Source organism: Oncorhynchus nerka, linkage group LG26 (assembly GCF_034236695.1).
Source record: "Oncorhynchus nerka isolate Pitt River linkage group LG26, Oner_Uvic_2.0, whole genome shotgun sequence".
Classification (NCBI taxonomy): Eukaryota; Metazoa; Chordata; class Actinopteri; order Salmoniformes; family Salmonidae; genus Oncorhynchus; species Oncorhynchus nerka.
This window is the reverse complement of record NC_088421.1, coordinates 17328736-17351353: the sequence shown is the minus strand read 5'-3', so window position 1 is coordinate 17351353 and position 22618 is coordinate 17328736. Positions and strand designations below refer to the sequence as shown.

At 40.9% G+C, this 22618-nt stretch overlaps 2 protein-coding genes and 2 pseudogenes across 2 annotated transcripts; 2 read left to right on the top strand and 2 right to left on the bottom strand.

Moving 5' to 3' along the window:
- The first annotated feature begins 519 nt into the window (after positions 1-519).
- Positions 520-8941, top strand: LOC115110495 (heme-binding protein 1-like). Its single transcript, XM_029636209.2, has 4 exons — positions 520-1652; positions 5610-5748; positions 6311-6491; positions 6630-8941. The coding sequence occupies exons 1-4, from the start codon at positions 1575-1577 to the stop codon at positions 6805-6807; spliced, it is 576 nt and encodes a 191-aa protein (XP_029492069.1). The 5' UTR covers positions 520-1574; the 3' UTR covers positions 6808-8941.
- LOC115110494 (WW domain-binding protein 2-like) lies at positions 7832-13615 on the bottom strand (annotated as a pseudogene).
- A 44-nt stretch (positions 13616-13659) lies between these two features.
- On the top strand, positions 13660-19805 carry LOC115110493 (zona pellucida sperm-binding protein 4-like). The gene is made up of 12 exons (XM_029636206.2): positions 13660-15368; positions 15461-15582; positions 15681-15801; positions 15919-16053; positions 16220-16392; positions 16547-16626; positions 16764-16891; positions 17040-17223; positions 17339-17483; positions 18558-18627; positions 18723-18854; positions 19627-19805. The coding sequence occupies exons 1-12, from the start codon at positions 15185-15187 to the stop codon at positions 19794-19796; spliced, it is 1644 nt and encodes a 547-aa protein (XP_029492066.2). The 5' UTR covers positions 13660-15184; the 3' UTR covers positions 19797-19805.
- A 301-nt stretch (positions 19806-20106) lies between these two features.
- Positions 20107-22031, bottom strand: LOC115110496 (ribosomal RNA-processing protein 7 homolog A-like; annotated as a pseudogene).
- Positions 22032-22618: the final 587 nt, after the last annotated feature.

Sequence of the window (22618 nt, the reverse complement as noted above, 5' to 3'; positions counted from 1 at the left end):
AGAGGGTATGTTATGTCAGATGGATGTGAACTCATTGGGTGACCTTTGATCTTTTAAATGTTTTGTTCTTCACTACCTTTTGGCCAGTGGTTTAAACAGTGTGAAGACCAGCCAACAGTGAAATAAAGGAAAGGTCTTAGATAATGCTAGGGCATGCAACATGCATAAGAGAAGTATAACAATATGTTTTATTTTGTCTCTTGTGTAGGCGTTTATAAGAAGATTATTACCAGCATAATGGAAAACAGTAGGAGTTGTATTGCTTTGTACTTGCATATTAATGTGCTTCATTATTGTGTCTATGGCAACTGGCATTTCTACCAACTCCTCCACTACATTTTTTCTCTGCAGTCTTTTGCCAGATTTGTTTTATTTTTTTATACGAGTAACATGTATTACCTTCTGGGAATTATTATAATTTTGTTTCGTTCTTTGTCCTTATTTTCATCCTGGATTATCGTTCAAAAAGAAAGCCTCGTCATTAACTGTGCCCCTATTGGACTATTCATACTCTTCTATTCATCCCCCTTTCTTAGTTAAATCGGTGAAGCTGTGTAACACTCCCCATTCCATTTGTTATACGGTGACTACCATTGTCTTCTGTGTGGGTTTAAATAGATTGACCCTAGAGCTACGCAGAACGCTGTGACACATAGGGACATGAAATATGCTTGCACATGCGCGGCAGCACCCACCGTTCACACGCATGCAGTGGAAATGTAATGCATAGTGGCACACCAACAGCGTCAAATTATAGTGTTATAAAGTCTCCAAATAACACGTGTCTCTACACCCCACTCCTCCATGCATCCCAAGACATTGAATTACTTTGCCACACAGCTGGAGAGAGAGCAGTGACACGCTTGTGCAACATTGTGTTATGTGTATGTTTTGAAGTGGTATGTGAAAGCGATTGAAATGTTTTCATTATCATTTCAATCAGGATTCTGTATTACTGCATATAGTAGGCTACACCGCTGCTACATACACATAACACAATGTTGCATTAAGTATTCAGTGTATGTTTAATGCCAGTATAACCTTACGCAGTGGAGATCTAAATACAAATGAAATAAACTAGATCATGTTACCGCCTGCAATAATGTGCATGATAATCGATGGGAATAATTATTACGTCAATTAAAAGTAGGCTAGCTATTAAGTGGAAATTGTGAAAAACCAAGCGTGGAGGCGGGGAAGGGAGGGCGGAGACAGTTGTTTATATTCGTGTGGCTCAGTGGCTGTAAGTCGTCAACTCGTCTAGTGAGCTAGGAGCAAGATTCACTATTTCAACCTAGTTGTACTACTAGGTAACAACATCAGATAAACACGTGAATAGATATGTTCTGATTTGATTTGTCCAAAAGGTCCGAGGATCAAGGAAAGGAGTGTACAGCATATTTTAAGTGAATCTCCTTATGTGATTTTAAAAGGAGGACAAAAATTAGAAGGTAGGCTAAATTATGAAATAAGAACAAGTTATTTCAAAGGAAGCAAAAGCTACAATAACACAGGCGATAACATAGCATAAAGGGACAACGCGCGCAGAAGAGTGGTGACCTGGCCAGAGCGCGATGTTTGGAATGATAAAGAATACAATTTTCGGGAACACCGAAGAAACGGACTACAAATTGCTCAGCAGCGAGACCAAGGTAGGATACACCTTGACCTGTCAGTTTCAACTTGAAAATGTGTGTTTGTCAGTCAAGCATTGCATTGGATCACTTGATCGCGCGCGCCACTGTACACCTCCGTCTTGTTTGGTGCATAAAACAACTGGTCACTACAGACAGATCTCTTCAGTATCTCACAGATATTATTTTATTATAAGACATTTTTAATTTGTTACTCACTTTGGTTGTAGTGAAACTAGCCTATTGGCCCCAGTCTACCATGATGTCAAGAAAAGTATATTTTGATTATCAGTAGGCTTATGTGTTATGCGTTTTAAGGATTCTGTAATGCCAATCCCTTTAAAGTGTTTGACCTTTTGAAACCAACCATTGTTAATTACACCTTACCTCCTGGCACCTGTGAGCTTGCAGTAGAAGGTGGGGGCAGATCTGTGTGTGTGTTCCCTATGACCTCAGTAGTGGCACCACTGTGTGTACTGCTACACTGACCATACCTCCTTAAGAGTTTGACATAATATAAGAATTTGTTCTTAACTGACTTGCCTAGTTAAATAAAGGTTAAATAAAAAATAAATAATACTGAGGTCATTAAAAGCAAGGTTGTGTTCTCTGAGAGAGACTGACAGATGATTTGAGGTTGGTTGGGAAAGGGTTTGGTGAAACTAGTAATGTGTGAGCTTCCATATGATTTACTTGTGCACCCTGACAGAGTTCTTCATTAAATACTACGTACATTTGAGACGAGACAAAGCCAGACAGATGGAGGCAAAGACGACTGCTAGATCAATTGACAGAGAGCGTGGAATCAAGTGACACTGACAAACACATCTACAGACATTGGCCTGACAAAGAGACTGATCATGAATCTGGAACTACTTCAATCTATAACATGCAACCAGACGACCAAAAAGGCTGTAAGAGGAATAGGAAAAAGAGAGTCTTTGTATCAATAGGCACGAGTGGCCATTAAATAGGCAATAGACAGGCTGTTGGCAGTTTTGAAACCAGTCAGTGCTAAATCTGTGAACTTCACTAGAGCCTAAATGATCACACTGAAATCTCACACGAACACACGATCAGAGGAATTTGAGTCTGACATCATACACTCTTAATTAAAACTGACATTGAATGCAGATGAACTGTCTGCACATGCTCAGACACACACACACAGCTTGGTGGGTCCTGTCATATTTCAGGGCTTACAAATGAAAGGAGATGGCTTTAAAGTTAGAATCCTTAGTAGTTACATTAATTTTTGGACTTATCAATTCATGTAATGTACCCATTGATTCTTGAAGAATGTAACATAAATGCCTCATGAGCTTAGTTCAACTGTCGTACCCCATCACCCCAATGTTTGTAAACAACATAAATGTAAACAAACACTGTATAGCCTCAAAACATGGTAAAACTATAATTGTGTCTTCATGGATGGTCAGTCCTTGCGTCCTTTCTCTGTCATTGAATTTGAGAGTGGTTACATTTCTCCCTTTTTTCCTAAAAAGGTGCTATTCTTTTTATTTTCATGTTTTTTTCTTCACGGTAATTGATATTATGCGATGTTTTAACTTCTCTGAAATGATCTTACTTGGCACCATGCATTGTTTAGTAATGACAAGACATTTGATTAGATGGACGAGTTGACAGCACAATATGCTGATTATATAATGACAGCACATTGTCTATTTCTTGATACACAAGACAGGCTCAAACTCCAAGCCAACTGAATGGTTATAGAGGCCATAGTTGTCATGTAGGGCTGAAATGTCAACTTCTCTGTGTGAGAGGTTCACAAACTTCCCATGACATTGTGTGGTGACATTCAAACCAATTAAAACCATTTGTTTAAAAGTTAGAAAAAGAAAGAGAGCGGGTTGAATATGAAATGAATTGCTAATATTAGCACATCCACAATAATTATGGCCCACGTCTACCCAGCTGAGACACAGAGTAATTATATACGAAGGTTGCAGGATTCCAGCTAAGCACACACACTAATTGCACCTTTAGACTGAACTCAGGAACAAAGTGTTCAATTATTGCTGTTGGAACATGTCACCTACCATGTATTGTTAATGTTGGTCACAGTGACATATGCCATGGGCTCCAAAGTATTGGGACAGTGAATTTTGTTGTTATTTTGGCTCTGTACTCCAGCACTTTTGGATACTTTTATTGTAAATAAGAATAGAATGTTTCTAAACACTTCTACATTTTCTCGCTCATCATTATTCACATTTCATTCAGGATTATCTGTAATCATGGTAGCATCCACATAATAAAAACAAAATGTAACCTGTATTTGACCTAGGATAGTCAGTTAAGAACAAATTCTTATTTACAATGACGGCCTACATCGGCCAAACCCTAACCCGGACAACACAGCTGCGCCACTCGGGAGCCCAAATTAATTAATGTAGGAACATATTCTATCCTTGTTTACAATAAAAGTGCCTACAAAATGACACAATAATGTACATTATTTACCGTTAATTTCTATTGGGCACAAAATAATCTAAAACACAACCAAAACAAACAACAAATGCATCCAACAAATTTTTGTAGTCATTGCATGCTATGAATATGGGACCAAGTACTTAACTTTTGAATATTTTAATACACATATAAGTGAATTTGTCCCAATTATTTTGGTCCCCTAATATAGGGGGACTATGTACAAAAAGTGCTGTATCTAAATGGTTCACCCAACATGGATGAAAATACCCTCAAATGGACAATCTGCACTTTAACCTCATAGTCAGTGTATCATTTCAAATCCAAAGTTCTGGAGTACAGAGCCAAAATAACAAAAATTGTGGAACAACACAATGGGAATTGGCCAGTTGACACCAGTGACACATCATAGCATAATTGCAGTGAAGTAAGAAAACGTGTTAAAGATATGGCATTACTGTCACCCCATCCATCTACTGTAGTTATTTCCTATGAGCTTACATTTACATGTATTCCACAGTCTCAAGGATGGGTTGCAGCCACAACGCCTTCATCAATATGAACACCAAACACCAGTCAGAAGCACTATGAACGAGTTCTTGACATCCCAATTAGACCAGCTGGAGTCAATTATTAGTGTCTAGAGAATTCTGCTAAGTTAAACCTTTTAGCTATTCAGCAACACAGTTCAATCCCTGTATCAATAAATACAATGAATCCCATATCAATATGGTTGCTAGGGCCAAGACGATACCAGTATCTCGATACTCGTTAGTGTCGTGGCAAGGAAACAAAACACGAAGCAGATTTAACTTCTTTAGGAAAACAACCCTAATGTTGGAAACAAACGTCATTATGTTGTCGTCAGCGTGAGTGATTTAAAACAAGGGATAACTTAGTGGAATGGATCTGAATAAAACATTTGGCGTTTCAAAAATGTGGCCTTCATTGAGGTCCCTTTCAGTGGAACAGATTTACTCGAGACTGAATGTGTGATTATTGTGAAACATAACGTTCCTCTGTTATTTAATGGTTGATATTTCTCAGCATAAGCCTTCCTCTTAGGACAAGTACATCATAACATGTATAAGAACAGGCAGCAAGTCAGTGAGTGTGTGTACACATCGCATTAACCCCACTCTGCCGTGTGTGTGTGTGGCACCTATATGGTTTGGTCTTATGTAAGAACAGGCATCTCTGTCCCATTATTCTCTTTAGGCTTCATTAAACACTGCGGGACCCTGAGAGCAGAGCAGGAAAGAACTGGAATCAAATCAACGTAATATTTGTTATTTAGATCCTTTTCTGGGGGCATTTGGCTGTCCTCTGTTCGTTTCCACTCCAAGTGTTTCACCGGCATCAGTGAACACAGATTCTGCCCATTGCATATCGCCAATCACAGCACCCCCAGCCCCACCCCCCTCTAACCCCCAAGTAGTGTGTGGCGTCCTTCCCTCTGAACAGTTTGTCAACATGTGTGTCATTGGTGAATCACGTTTGGCCTCCCGCTCTCTTTCCCAGGAGGGGGTCAGCTATGAGGTGCGGCGGTACGATGGTGCAAAGTATGCCTCAGTGAGCTCAGAGGGGCGGACCTTTGACCAGGTGACGGGGGAGCTAGTGAGGAAGCTGCTCGTGTACATTGGGGGAAGCAACGACCAAGGTGAGACAATCAGAGAGCAGGGCCTGTCCTGTCAGTCAGTGGACTTCATATGTGGACACATCTTTAATGAGCCCTAAGCTCAGAAAGATCTAGGGCCTCAACTCAATTCATATTGCTGATGTTCAGCCCTATAGCGCGATTGAAATTTGAAGGACATTTCCTGATTGAGCCGACATATGCAGCGCTTACCATGAATGCGGAAACATTGCCTTTAAATTTCGAACTGACCACTGTAGCTCAGGTCTTAAGCACTACGGATTGAATTGAGCCACCGATGTAATGTGCATATCTGAAAGTATTGCATTGATGTAAGCGAGTAATATGGTGAAAACTCTTTCTATTCTACCAGAGGGTTCGATAGTATTATTACCATGTTACTGGCACCTATTCAGTACTTTCAGATCTTCAAGGGTTAGTGAAGAAGTGTCTACTCTGTTTGATGCTAGAGGTCAGTTTGAAACTGGGCCTAAGAGGATGCAATGAACTCGATGCACACATAAGACTGTTGCAATAAGTTGTCTGCTATCCCCTCTATCTGTCCTCTGTATCTTTGTTTTCCAAGGGGAGGCAATGGGGACGACAGCACCGGTTATCATCACAGCATATCCCAGGGACGACGGTGTGATGTCACGCCGTTTGGTGGTTAGCCTCAGGATTCCTACCAACTACCAAGTCAGTCCCCCTGTGCCCATCGACAGTGCCATCAGAATCGAGGATCGACCCGGCATGACTGTCTACTCACTGTGGGTGTCTCCATGCAGTCTTCACCTCACTTTGTTCTTTAATTCTTTACGACACAATGTATTTAATAATCATAAATTATTTGATCACATATCCTCTTTCTCTCTCCTTTCCTATCCACCTACCCTTTCTTTTCACAGGCAGTTTGGAGGCTTCGCAGGGGAGACTGAGTACCGTGCAGAGGCCTCTCGCCTAACCAAAACTCTTGGTGAGACTGCCCCATTTCAGCGGAAACAGTACTTCTGCTGCACCTACGACCCGCCAATGAAACCCTACGGCCGACGCAACGAGGTGTGGTTCCTACAGGAGGAGCCATAAGGGAAGCATTAAGACCGACTCTTAATAATAAACTATAGTCACTTCCTCTCCTTCATCTTCACTGATCACTCCACATCTTGATCTTCATCCCCCAAAAATAGGATATGTGAAAATAATATGGCAACAACAGGGGATTTGTTTTCAGATCAGTGCAAATGAAGGAGAGGTGATGCAAAGAAGTGTATTAGACTATTGAAAGGTCATAAAGGGGAGGGATGGGCAGCGGGCTACATAGTTACTGGTCCAAAGTAGTGCAATAGTACGGTACCATTATCAGTAACTGGATATTAAGTGGCCTGGGGTAGGAGCCACTAACCACAATGTACCGCTGTGTGTTATAGGTGGTACATCATTAAGTTCTTATTTTGTACACCCAGGGGTTGACACTCCCCTTAAAACATGCTTCATAGTGCTTGGAAGAAAAGCACATTAAATCACTGTACACATATCACTATTCAGCAGTCTAATTATATTATGCTTCACTTCACACACCATAAAAACAAAATGACAGTTAAGTATTCAATAAGTAATTAAATTAAGTTTTAAAAAGGACAATTCCTTTTCCCAAGGGAGGGAATTGGAAATAAACTAGGAATTGAGCCATAGAGTAGTGATAGTAAAATGTTTTCCCCTAGTATGAATTAGTTGGTGGGGAGGGAATGAAGGAGAAATATATTAGTCATTCCTTAAGTGTTATCATTTGAGATGTCTAATCCTTCTGTGATGATGACATGAAAACTTTAAGACAGCAGTTGTGTGTAATGAATGTTTTGGCGTGCTTGTATTTGGAGTCTTTGAATTGTAATGTTATTATGATTCTTGAAACTGTATTTTGAAATACCTCTGTATGGTGTGTGATTTTCTGTGAAAATATGGAGTGACGATATCATCAGGATTTGATAGCGTTTCATATCATATTTATTCAAGATATTACTAATACGATTTTTTTGTGCAAAACTGATGTTTTCTTTTTTTAGTTCTATACAAAAGAATGCTTAAAGTACTGGTACACCACTGTTTTGGATAGGTTTTACATAAACATTTATTTATTATTAGATTTTGAATCAATATGAAGAACTCAAAAGAAGGAATTAGGGTTTACAAACAAGATATTTCAGACATTTGATCAATTTAAGCAGATACTTAAAACCAACCAAACCTATAACCTAAAACTAGTACAACATGTCCTCACTATGCACTAAAATAGCAATTATATGGTCTGTTAGTCACTACAACCCAGTTTAAACAGGAATAAATTAGTGGTTTTCACAGGTTAATTCATCACAACTGCAAGAAAGCACTGTGTAGCGGGCTAGCGGCTAAATAAATACATGACCTAGTAACCCCACACTTGTGTAATTGTGTGTAATTGCACAGAGAGTAGGGTTTTGGTTTCAGCCGGGCTTTGCATTCATTGATATAATATATAAAGGGTTCGACTAGGGCATGGGTTATTCATGTGACCAGTTATCATCTCTAGGCTCAAGTTATTTGTGAGATCTAGGAACATTGCACATTACCAATAATCTCACATACGTAGCGGTACATGTCAGTACTCCATCCAATTGCCATATTCAAACAACATGCACTTCCTTCAATAAAAAGGCAGAAATAATCTAGAAAGGTATGGTGTGCAATGAGAGCACTGGGAACTTCAGCTTTCATTCAAGGCTCTCTGGAACAAACTTAAACCACACACCAACACAATGGAAACACTTACTGTGAACGTGAATGTAAAAATACTTTACAATACTAGTAGGAATAGAAATTGTCGTTTTGTTAATAAGCATCATTTTAATCGAAAATTGTTATAAAATGTATTTTGGTAATAAACCTCTGGATTTAAAAAATGCTGTAAATATTTAATGCCTATACATTCCCCATACTGCCCATCACATGTACCTCAACAGGGCAGTTATAAACCCTTCCCTAAGTACAGGACAGTTCCACATTCTAACAGACTGAAGGAGAAAGAGACGACCATGATAACTGAAAAGATTGAATACTTATCCGTTACGTGAATAACCATTTACTTGGCAATTGACAAAATAAACTGAGTGGGAGGGGGTGAAATAAAGCTTTACTCGTGATTAAAAGGAAACATTCATCATTTGAAAATGTCCCAACATTGTTGTGCCTCAAAATTACTTGTGTGAATTGCCAGAAAATAATCTTGCCTTTTTGTCAATGTTGTACTTTATACTTTCCTTTCCAGTCTAATAATTATCATCCGATTAATAATTTGCTGTTGCATTTATTAGGGGATGATGGTTATTGAGCTTTAGTTGTTCTTCTTCTCTGGATAGCCTGGGTAAGGAGCAGGAGGGGCAGAAGGTGCATAGGGAGGAGGCTGTTCCTATGTTGGAATAAACAGGGATAGAATATCTTAAAAACTCTGAACTAAAAATATAAAACACAGCATAAAGTGCATGCACTGAATGTACATGGAGAGAATAACAGGTCCCTTACCATGGGCATGTAGACATTGTGGGGGTTGTTGGGGTTGAAATAGGCACTGCCTGCTGCCTCTGCTGCCTTGGCATTACCTGAGGATCAGGGAGAGACAGAGAAATGAGGGGAGAATAATGCACATGTATAGTAACTGATACAGAAGCACATGCTACTACAACTGTAGAGTAGGAGAGACAATGGAGCACACTTAGCACAGTATATTGCAGCAAGATACTCGTGACAAGACCTCTTCCGGACAGAATGATGCACACGTCCAACTCTTATTTCAATTCTCCAAAACCCACAAATAAACACACAACTGATATGTAAATGAGGCATACTGAGTTCAGGCCAACTGGGTTGTTTCATGGGGTAAGGGAGACTAGGGGTGAGAGTTATTTTGTTTGTTTCTCCTATTTAATATGATGTGTACCGGTTACGACATCAGCACTCCTTTCTTAGTGCCATGCGTCATGTGCTTCATATTGAGGCAGACTGATGGCATCAGACAGATGCAGTGATCCAGACATACAGAGAGAGACAGGGAGACAAACCTGCAGGGAGAGCTGCCCAGTTTTGAGGGGGCCCAGGATAGGGGGAGGTGGGGCCATGTAGGCAGGGGCAGATGGGTACATTCCTGCAACACAAGAGAGAATACCCAAAATACTCATAACAGCCTTGGGGACACATCTTTACTTGAAGTAGTTATAAATATTGATACCAATCAATAAAATTCATACACTCATAACAATGGAGGCATTATCCAAAATATTTCCATATTTAAGTGCTAGGCAATCTCTAATGTAAACTTCAATCTGCTAGCATCACAGCATTTGATTCTCAATTATTATGACCCAAACCTGCATAACATACAAACAGTTTTATAGCGATGATAAAGTTCTTTAATAACAAACCTGCGGCTGCCATAGGGTAAGGATAGCCCATGTTGCCTGGAGGAGGCTGGTAGAAACCATTCTGCTGGGGTGGGGATTCATACGGGTAGTTCTGAGGAACAGGTGGTGGGCCGTAGCCATTCATCACTCCAGGAGAGGGATAGCCAAAGGAGGCACCTCCGTTTTGAGCAGGAGGGGCACGAGATGCTAAAACAAAGTTGAGGGTTAATCTTAAAATACAGACTGGACTAAAAGAGTAACATGTAAAACAAATATGTAGCCTAACAAATATAACAAACTTTGACTGCATTACCAGGAAATTCTTTAGTGATGTACATGTTAAATGAATTATTTAAATTGTACAATATAAACTGAATAAAGCAGATACTGTATGTTGAATGACAAATAGGCTCTGTACTGACAAACATGGCAGTCATGAAATGACTTACCATTTGTTGCCAGTTTGAAGAGGTGCTGACCTAACTCGATGGCTCCCCCACTGGAAAAAGACATCTTGAAGCTAGCCTGGCCTTCCCAGCCTCCTGAAACCAAAGAAAGTAGAGTCAAAACATTGATGAGCACTGTGTACTTTTATTTGCATTAAATTACATGTCTGATATTGAATTATAATCAGTGCTTTGGAGGAGATGTCACACTTCAATTTCTACTGCTGCTGCTAAAAACTACTACTGCTGCTAAAAACTTTGACACATAGACATTGTAAGTAAAACGAGATTGTGGTTTACAGACTGATGTCAGCCTCGGAAAATATCTGGCCTTGGCAAATCACACTTGCGTCATTGATTCACTTCTACATGTATTCCTAGGACACATTAGGCCATACCTGGGACTGGAGGCCATAAACACTTTGCATGCTCTACAGTTATTTCCTCATGATGGTGTTGAATGCTACAGGAGGACAACAAACTGCTGCCTACCCCCAGCTTCAGCAGACACTGTGCCCCTGATGTAATTGGCGGCGAAGACTGGCTGCTCAATGCTGCAGCCCTTCATCAGGTAGTACGGGAACATCACAGACCCCAGGCAGTCCTTGGCATTACTGGACACAAACACCAACTGAAACGAGGACAAACAGAGCAATGGTTTTCCAGTTTGTGATACTGCAGACAGGATGGCGTGAGTGGTGAAACAGAAGAGTCGTATGTCTTTGTGAGTTTTTATTTGTAGTTAATTTTTTACCCCCTTTTCTCGATATCCAATTGGTAGTCAAAGTCTTGTCCCATCGCTGAAACTACCCTACGGACTCAGGAGAGGCGAAGGTCGAGAGCCATGCGCCCTCTGAAACACGACGCTGCCAAGCCACTGCTTCTTGACACACTGCTCACTTAACCCGGAAGCCAGCCGTACCAATGTGTCGGAGGAAACACCATCCAGCTGGCGACCGGAGTCAGCTTGCAGGCGCCCGGAGTCAGCTTGCAGGCGCCCAGCCCGCCACAAGGAGTCACTAGAGCGCAATGGGACAAGGACATTCCGGCCAGCCAAACCCTCCCCTAACCCGGATGACGCTAGGCCAATTGTGCGCCACCTCATGGGTCTCCGGGTTGTAGCCAGCTGCGACACAGCCTGGGATTGAACCCGGGTCTGTAGAGATGCCTCTAGCACTGCGATGCAGTGCCGTAGACCGCACCACTCGGGAAGCCCCCTTTTTGACTTTTGACGTTGAGTCTTTTCCCAACAAAGTGATGTTAGGATACATAAGTTAGCCCGTAAAAACTTTTGTGCCAAATACATTACATTGTTACAGGTGTCAAGCTTATGGGCAGCAGTGTATAGGAGGGAGGTTCCTAGGTATGAGAAGTGTGCAGAAGGGCATGAGACAAAGGAATGTGTAGCATTGGTGAAAGTAGTGGTATGTGTTAATTGTAGGGATGCCCATGAGGCTGGAGATCAGAAATGTCCCGTAGAGGCAGGTTGAGGTTTCCAGGGTTAGAGTAGTGCAGAAGTTGTCATATGCCGAGGCACTGAAGAAAGTAGAGGAAGATGGATCAAGGGGGAGGGATCCTGAGAGGAGTGGCTTGAGTAGTAGAACTGTACCAGTACAGAGGGATATGTTTCAGTAAGATTGTATTTTTAGCATTTATAGCAATGGTTATCAACTGTACTGCAGGGATGGAACGTAAGTCATAGAAAATTGAGGTTGTGGTGGCAGCTGCAGAGATGTATTTGTTTTTTAGTGAGTGCAGGGTTAGATGGTAGGGTATTTGTAGATTTTTTTGTATAGATTTTTTAAAGCCAAGTATAAGGGAGTTATACTCCAGTCTAGTAGGTGATAGCAATGCAACATTTATTGGATGCCAAACGCTATTAAACCTCATAGAAGAAAAAGGATTATCTTCCAACAGGCACACAGGACCAGCATGGTCAGATAATAAACATACCCTGTATGGAGTGAGGTAAACAGTCCCTTTCTTGGTCCCCCTCAGCAGGTCTGTCTTGCTGGTGACATCACTGAAGGACAGCTCCACATTCTTGCATTCCCTCAACACACTAGTGGAGCATACATGTTCAGTTTAGGCATGTGTAGTGAATTTACTGATCAATAGGTATGGTATGTATGACAGGTCCTCCATAGGACAAATACTGTCGTAGAATCCTAGCAGAACCGAGTGTCAAGGGACATAGTGGGATTCTGTATGGTCTACATCATTTAACATAGGCCTACTATTGGCATTTCACATACTGGTTGGTTGGTTAAATCTGACACTTCCAGAATGTGCCAAATCTAACTATTATGAAAAGTTCTTTATTAGTATATTTCCTAAGTTCCTGTTACTTTATCAACTTCCTAAAACTCTGTCACGTTTACTTTAGACTCAGGTTGTAGTTGGGGCGGGCGGGCTCACTCTCTGTTGACTTTGCTGTGTCTACCTCCCTGGAAAACAAACTTATTTAACTAGCTTACTCTTACACCTAGTACACCTAAAGTAAGAAAATGTATCTAGCTAACGTTAGCTTTAATACGTTTCAAATGCGTAATGATGACTGACTGACCTAGTACTTAGGTAGCTTTTCCTGCCAGCAAGGCCAACAACGACGTTGCTGACTGGTAGCTAGTTAAAATGATTAAACTAGCTAACGACGTTATCACTACAAAATAGGGCTTGCTGAATCAATTTTAAAAAGCAACCCAAGTAGCTAACTGACATTGGCTAAATTTAATTAACACTAAGTACGGAAGCTATCTTGCTAGCTAGCTAGCTAACATTACCATAACAGCTAACGTTAACTTGCGAGTTAGCTAACTAAGCTACCTTTAGAAAGTGAGCTTCGTGGCGATTAATGATTCACTAACCTCTCGCCGTTGTTTATCAAAACTCCTCCGTTTTGAGAATGATTTCGATTTAAAGCCATGTTCAGATAGTCTAATGTACTCTTCGTCAGGTACAGCTACACACTGGAAATGAGAGGAATGCCCCAAAAACCTCAAAGTGTACGTCACAGGATCAGCTGTTTCAAATGCTGTGACTGCAATGTTCTGTTTGCCAACATTGTTTCCCATATTGTCAACAAGCCTTTGAATTGAGATTGTCATATAAATCTAGTGTGTTGAGGTTAGGTGGGATATTTGAGATTGGTTTGGATGAAATAATACAGCATTGTGGTTGTGAAGAGAGCTGAGTAAGCCTAAGGAGAGTAAATGCTTTTCATATACGATTGATTATTGTTTAAACATCATCCATTATGTCGTGTTTTTATAGAATGTGCTTCGAATTTGCCTCAGTCGTAGTCCAATACTAGAACATCTAAAGGGTGGCTATATATTCCAAATTGGATTATATAATTCTGCTTGTACAACCAACACATGTAATGGAAAAGTTAGTAGGCCAATTGTGTAATCAGTTTATGACTCATGAGTCATGACTTATGTATGGTCCAAAAAAAGGATGGAATACAGGAAAAAAAACTAAATGTATATATTTTCTCATCACTTAGTTTAACTATGTGTATATCATGTCCATCCCACTTTTAACTGACATGAGGCCTGTCTTGTCTCAGTGGGACAACTTTTAATTTAGCTGCAATTATGTAGATCACATGAATTTACAAGTAATCTTGCTCTATGATCTTCCTCAAATTGCTACATGCAAAAAGTAGACTTCCAAATGTTGTCCTATATAGCTATTTTCATCCTGTTCTGTGTCTTCATTACATGGGGGACAATACCATGCGTGGCCACAGTGACAGTAGGCCTACTGAACACAGTGTTTACAGCATAAAGATACAACGTTCTATTTCATTTTGTGGCTTCCAATATGTAGCAAAAAGATGGGCCTGGCTATGTAATACGATAAGATAGTTCTTTATTAATCCCCAAAAGGGCACATTTGATTGAACCAGCCAATACATAACACCACCAATAAATACACAATAAAACAACAAAGAACACACTGACATTAAAAGCAACACATCATCAATGAATATAAGTGCTCATGTTAAAAAGCCTCATAACATAGATTGGGTGGGTACAAGCAATCGGTATAGGCATTGCCATTGGGACTGAGAAATGAGCATGGTGACTGTGAGAGAAGAGAAGGGGATTGAGGTTGTAATAATTGCATTTACTGACCCTGAGGTGAAAATGAATTGCGTAATATTGCATGCACAGTGCAAATGTGCCATACACTACCTTCACTTTACTTTGACCTTTTAATCAAGGGTGATATGTCCTCATTTTCCTTTGGACTCAACATAGAATTATAATGAAAGTCCACAATATAGCCAAACTTTTCCCCACAGTAGGCTATTAAAGAAAACAAATGGGTAAAAGTTGGAAGGATCCCTTAATAATACATCAAATGTATTCATAAAATAAAATGTTATCATTCATTCAGTCACCGGTAGGCTAACAAAGCCTGACGCAATGTCCTGCCTCATCACTCTAATTACTGGTCTTACAAGACACGTTTCTTCACTACACAAATACCGCGCAAAATATTACCTTTGTCACAATTATATTGATAAATTGTGAATCATTCAACTAATTTAAACACAGAATAACCTGTAGCCTAACGATGCTACTTATGATTTGTGTAATATTTGCATTCTTTGCGCCATATTACCGATGCCTTTCAACTCTCGTGCAGCACAAAACCGCTCAAACTAGAGCACAAGATGCCCTGCCTCGAGTTACCTGCACCGTCCGACGAATACGCGCAGTTTTCGGTCAAGCGGTTCTTCACAACTTGCGTGTAAAAGGTAAATAGCCATTATATTTTAGCCCTCTATATCTGCAGATTTGTTTGTTTAATTAGAATGTATGGTATGCTGGTTGATCTCATTTTCCCCAGACAGGTCTGGAGTCAGTGTGCCTGTGCCAAAAGCCAAAGAACATTGTGGCGTGAGAAGGGGAGAGAAGAATGGTACTCTTTCTTTCCAGAGTCGATATGACAGTTGCTATACACAGGTTGAGGTATGGTCATGTATTTTTGATGTTCATTGCATTGAGAGGTCTTGGTCTGTGTGTAAACCTACTGATTGCCATATCAAACCACTTTGTTGTATCTTTAGGGTGACACAGTGGTTGTATCTTTGAGAGTCCAGCTGGATGCAGGGGATCAATGGTACAGGGTCAATATTAGCTGCCCCCTACTCAAGAAGATGGCCCAGAAACCCATCATCGGTCGCACCTGTGAGTTCATATAATTTCATAGGGGGTGAATTTTAGATGATTTATCCCACATGGTGATTACATTACCATTTAGTACCACCTCTGTAAAAGTCATTCTTCCAATTTACTTTCCTTCAGCACGATCAGGAAAATGCAGCATCCATAGAGCTTTGCGTGTGGACTGTGGGCCCCAGGATGTCTCCAATGATGGCTGTCTCAAACTGGGATGCTGCTATGATGATCATGACTCAACTTGCTATTACAGAATGAACAGTAATGGAATTTGCTTTGTGTGTATTTTGTACAATGGAGAACATGCTTCTGAAAGAAAGTATCAGCAGAGGGATAGTGACTGTCTTGGTGAGATTGGCGCATTGTGATTTCAGAGATTAAATGTCAAGAATAACTCCTTATTTCTGTCTCCTCCTCTTGCTCTCAGCCTGTTCTCTGGATGGCCATTTTGTGTTCTCTGTGAAGGCGACAGACACTGACCCCCCACTCAACCCCAACAACCTTGCCGTCAAGGGTCAGCCACAGTGCTCTCCTGTAGCTACCTCTGCAGATACAGCTGTATTTAAAATCGGGGTGAGGGAGTGTGGCACAAAGATGATGGTGAGTCAGTAGGTCTAGTTTGCCTTCTGCCCTATTCTACAGTAGTATATTTCTGTCCTGAATACCTCTGGTAGTAGTATAATGCTGATTTTTCTTGTAATGTTGAATACTCTAGGTATGCAAAAATACCTCTTTCCCCCTCTTATATTTACAGGTGAATGGGGATGTTGTAAGCTATGAGGTAGAGGTTGAGGAACTGCATCCAAAGATTACAGGCAAACATTCTCCCTTCAGGTAGCTGCTTATTTCTCTTCCTGCTTGTGGACAGTGCACTACAATTTGGACTACTTTACCATATCATGGCATTAGCCAGAACCTGATTGCTTGAAACTACTATGGAGTAAATGTTTTGAATGAGACTTGGTTTGTAGTCTGCAGGTCCAGTGTCAATATGAGGGGTCAGCTCTCCTCCACACTGATCTGTGGTCCTTAAACCCAACTAACCCTCCACCTGTGACTGCACTGGGGACTGTCCGAGTGCAGATGAGAATAGCCACAGGTACTGTAGTAAAACAATATGGTTTCCACAGACCAAGCAATGGATGCCATATCCAATCACTGCAAGTATATGGCATCAAGAGTTGTCACTTCAACACACTGTTATACTGGTAGACCTCCATCATCCTGGCCCTTTTTCTTTTTTCCAGATGAGTCCTTTACCTCTTTCCTCCCTGAGGACCAGCTGCCCCTGACCCTCTATCTGCGTAAGCCTGTGTATGTGGAGGTGTCAATCACTCCACCCTCCCCTGACCCCAGTCTCTCCCTGCGTGTGCGTGACTGCTTTGCCTACCCTGCCTCCAGACACTCCGTATGGACACTACTCTATGATGGGTGAGAGGGAGGGAGACAAAAGTTTTCCTATACTGGCTCAAGATTAATCACAGTGAATATGAAGACTGTCAATATTGGTTTAGTAGTCTCACCCCCTTCCTTCTCCCTGTGACAGCTGTCCTAACCCTCTGGACAGCATGAGGAGTTCCGTCCCAGTGGACAGTCGGGGGAAGACAACTTCTCACTCCCAGGTCAGGAGGTTTGATGTCAAGACATTTTCCTTCTTCGACCCTGAGACGGGCAATCCCAGTGTGGAGGAGGTAAGGTCTATCCTAGTTATCTGAACATTTTTCTAATATATACTGAACAAAAATATAAACACAACATGTAAAGTGTTGGTTTCATGAGCTGAAATAAAAGATCCCAGAACACTTCCATATACACAAAAAGCATATTTCTCAATGTTGTGCATACATTTGTTTACATCCCCTGTTAGTGAGCATTTCTCCTTTGCCAAGATAATCCAAAGGTGTGGCATATCAAGAAACTGATTAAACAGCATGATCATTACACAGGTGCACCTTGTTCTGGGGACAACAAAAGGCCACTTTAAAATGTGCAGTTTTGTGTCACAACACAATGTCACAGATGTCTCTGGTTTTGAGAGAGCGTGCAATTGATATTCTGAATGCAGGAAGGTCCACCACAGTTGTTGCCAGAGAATTTAAATTTCTCCACCATAAGCCGCCGCCTCCGTTGTTTTAGAGAATTTGACAGTATGTCCAACCACTCACACAACCACAGACCACGTGTAACTACGCCAGCCCAGGACCTCCACATCCGGCTTCTTCACCTGCGAGATTGTCTGAGACCAGCCACCTGGACAGCTGATGAAATTGAGGATTTCTGTCTGTAATAAAGCTCTTCTGCAGGGAAAAACTATTTCTGAATGGCTGGGACTGGCTCCCAAGTGGTTGGGCCTATGTCCTCCCAGGCCCACCCATGGCTGCGCTCCTGCCCAATCATATGAAATCCATAGATTAGGGCCTAATTTATTTATTTCAATTGACTGATTTCCTTATGAACTGTAATTCAGTAAAATCGTTGAAATTGTTGCATGTTATGTTTACATTTTTTGTTCAGTATAAATTGTCAAAACAAAGATCTCTTGGTCCTCCATCTGCTGCATTGTTTCCCAACCCTGGTCATCGATGACCCAACAGTACACATTTTCATTGTAGCCCTGACAAGCACACCTGATTCAACTAATCATAAAGCCCTCAATGAGTTGAATGAGGTGTGTTTGTCCAGGACTACAATGGAAAAGTGTTCTGTTGGGGTACTGGAGGACCAGGGTTAGGGAAAAACACTGATTACTGAATCTTGTCTCTCAGGTGTACTTTTACTGCTGGGTGGAGATCTGCACAGAGGAGGAAGAGTGTAAACAACATTGCTCCATCACCTGTGAGTGTTTCAGGTCCCTATGTTTTACATTCACCCCAACACTGAATTGGGTTATTTCATCTAATAGTCATGCTGTCTTATCCTCCTCTATCCAGCACCTGATGGTGAGAGGGAGAGGAGGGAGTCTGGGTCAGATCGAGTCTCCCAGTTAGTCTCATTTGGTCCTGTGCTGTTGGGTCAGAACGGTTCTGGACAGGAACAGAATCATAGTGATCATCTGAATATAGGTAAGCACATTCCAAATAGGGGAGAGTGGGTTAAGTTTAGCCTTTCATTTTTTACATTTTTTTATAGTCAACATCACTCTGTCAAGGGAAATGTATTCCTTCTAACATATCTACTTATTTCAGGATGTGTATCCCAGGAAATAATCAAATTAATTTAAGCGTTTTTAAAACATGACTCAAATACTCTGGGTGAAGCTACATACACAATTTTTATACAGAATTAAATATTACCATCTTTTTAAAATCATGTCTATTTTTCCCAAACACAATCACAATTGATTTAGTCTTAATCAATTTAAGCATATTTAAACAGGCTTAACACCTAACAAACGTTGCACTTTTTTTATACACTTAACATATACCATAGAACTCTTAAATTTGCTCACTTGCCGTTGGCTCAACTTACTCCAAGGCAAACATTTTTACTATATTAACCCAACCCACACAGCTACAAGGAATGCACTTTCATGCTAGGTTTAGGACCACATGGAAGCTTATAGACTCCAACTGATGTATAGAACAATCTTTAAAATGATCCATTTTGGTTTAGATTGAAACATCTACTCAAATTAATGAGTTTTTTTGGACCTAACTTGATTACCTCTTTCCATGTGGTTTCTTCCTTCAGACTCCATGAAATAACATCTTCCTAAATATTTGGTCAAATGACACATTTTGGGTATGGTTTTTTAGAAACAAGGGTGTCTCAACTTACCCCACAGCTACTGTATGAATGAAACTGACACTAACATTTTCTCTTGCTGGCCTTCAGCATTTCAGGTGTCAATGTACTCTGTCATTGTCATCTGTACCTCCATCCTGTTCTTCCTCCTGTTCTCTTCATGGTCGATGAGTTGTCAAGTGGCAGAAGTGAAAGAAAATGATGTGGAAATGGAAACCAGAAACAATGAGACTGGCCTACAGGTTGAACAAGCCCAATAAAGCACCTATATGAACACTTAATTACAATTGGTATTTATTTCAACTACCTTTAAATACCTTCACTGGCCATGTGCATTCCAATGCATCCAGTTTGCATTTGACACTTTGGTAAAGGTCACGTAAACTGAGTGCATAGCGCTGCACCTGAAAATTAAATATCAGATATTAAAGCCTCCTATCCTACAACACCAGAAAGAGCAGAATATAAGAGTGTTGGAAAACCTGAAGTGATCCTAAGGTATTGATTCACAACTTTTGAATCGAATACCAATCAAACTTGTAAACTCCATAAATTACTGTATCAGTGACAAACTATAAAAATGGATTTATTGACATCAATGGTGGGGAGAATCTCAGAAGAAACTTGATTCAGTAAGGTCGGAACTTCCTCTGTGCTCTTAGCAAAGCAATTCGCTGTTTGTCTTCCTCAAACTTTTTCCTCAGTTCAGCGATGTCTGAAAGAGAGAATAACCCTTTTCAAAGTTAGCAGTGAAGCCAGAATGACTGAACAAAATGAAAGAATACTGATTTCACCACACATTGTGCTTCTGTTGTGATCAAATGACTGGAACCATAACTTACGTTCTTTGTGTGTTTCTGTGCTGCCAGGTGTAGAAATTCATGAGCTCCTTCCGCTTCCTTTTTCTGCTCTCCTTCTGCAGAGCTTTCTGATTGGATACCTCACTGTGGGGGCGGGTCTTGGTCCCGCTTTGACCCCTGGTAACTTTTACCCAGCCCTCCTCATCCTCCAGCTGCTCCTCAGCGTCCTCCTTTTGTCGCTCTGCCTCCTGGGTAAGAAGCAAAAAGAGTATGTTAACAAATACCAAAATGAAGAGTTGAGATTGAGAGGGAGAATCTGACCTGTTCTTTTCTCGTATCGTAATCCTGCATGAAGGTGTCAACTGCCTCCTGTAGTTTGTCTGGCTGAGCAAATGACTGCTTGTACTGATGAATCCATTCTAAAGACAAAGAAACAAAGTGAGACAAGTGAAAGGCATGTTAAATATGGTATTAAATCTGGGTGAAATGTCTTTCCAATTTAATACATTCTGCCAAAATTTAGTAAAGAAAGACCAAGCATCTAGAAGAGGACTTTAAAGCTCACTCACTCTGTAGACCTGTCCACACAGGTCGCTGCTCTGTGGAAACAACCAATGGGACTTCACTGCTGTAATACTGATGGCCTTCTGAAACACGATGTAACCCACTCTGAACCTCTGTGGGGAATGGAAACAGAAAAGGCTCAATACCGAAAGGGTGTCCATTAGCACTTCAATAATCAATCTGATCTAAACACTGAGCTTCGTTGTCCGGATTCAGGGCATACCTTTTTTTGTGCTGGTGTGAAATACTTGGCCAGCTTGGGTCCTGAGTGCTCAAAGGACCCTGGCTTCTCCCTCAGCTCCACAGACTGAACAGGACCAAACTGAGAGAAGAGCTCCTTTATGACACCCTGAAAGACAGCAGAAAGAGATTAGTACTTTTATACCTTATTTGGCCACAGACAGCTGTAGCACAAACATTTCATTTTTCTGTAGACTTGCTAATAGTACAACAATCACATGCACACTGATTGTTGTAAAGACTGTCAATTACCAAACGTACCTCAGCAATATGGAGGAATGTTAAGGACAAACAGTGTTCTGTCGAGGGGTCTTTGTGTGGTTTTCTCTGCTCGCACTCGGTGCTCTTTTACACATATTTTGTGCTGGGCAACAATGTCAGTACTGAACTGTAGAGAAAGCACTGAGAAGAGTGGTTAAGTCAAAACAGTCATCTGTCTAGGCAGGTCCTAATACATTGTCTACAACTCCAGGGAGACGCAGAGGTTACTAATGGCTTTAGCCTGAGAGTAAAACTTAGACAATCTTTGCTTAAGCTACATGATGTAGTCTTAGGGAATGCAGTCCAAATAATATCGACATCAAGTTGACCGATTTTAATCTTTAAACACCATAAGGCGTCAACAACCTCAAGACTCATGTGTTTACAAAGTTTCGTCTTGAAGCAAGCTTAAGTTCAGTGTTCGACATACGTTGTGGAGTTAGCTAGCATGGTTGAAACAATGAGATCATGAGCGAACTAACTAACCTCAAATTATATTTTTTAACACATTTTCCGTTTACGTGTGTTATCTTAGCAATGGTTACCCGTAAAACCTCCTGGAATAACACAAGTCTGGTTGGCATGTTTCGACCTGGACGGCGCCATCTTCTTTACGACCTTTCACACAGGAAGTGGAAATGGATTGGTTGTAGTCTAAATATGCTTCATACAAATCCCCCCCACCAAAAATGTTAATACTACTTTTTAGAGGCTCTAGCTGTATATCACATGGGTTCTCAAAGTGGGGCCCAGGTGTACTGCAGGGGTCCGCGGCCAGATCTCAACATATGTTTTACATTTCATTTTTTTAATGACTAACAGATTATACGACGGTTGGCCAAGGGATCTGTGAAATACATTTAACGTATGTACTAGAACTTATCTACAATTTATGTCCTTAACCCTGGGCAATATGGGCCTAGGGAGGCTCAGGGATATTGGTATTCACAGTACACCACCATTTATGTTTAAACTCAATTATATTCCCAAATTAAAGCTTTAAAACAGCAGTTTGTTCTCTGCCTCATAGCAAAATGTGTAGAATTAAAGCTGCTGCAACAACAAAACTGCTACATTTTCTGATGCCAAGAGCAGGGTCTTTTAAATGCTTCTTCCCAGGGCCTGGGTTCACCCAGCAATGCACACACCTTGTAGGCCATTTAAAACAAAATTGCACTCGTGTTGTAATGTTTATAAGGGGGTCCCTGCTGAATTTG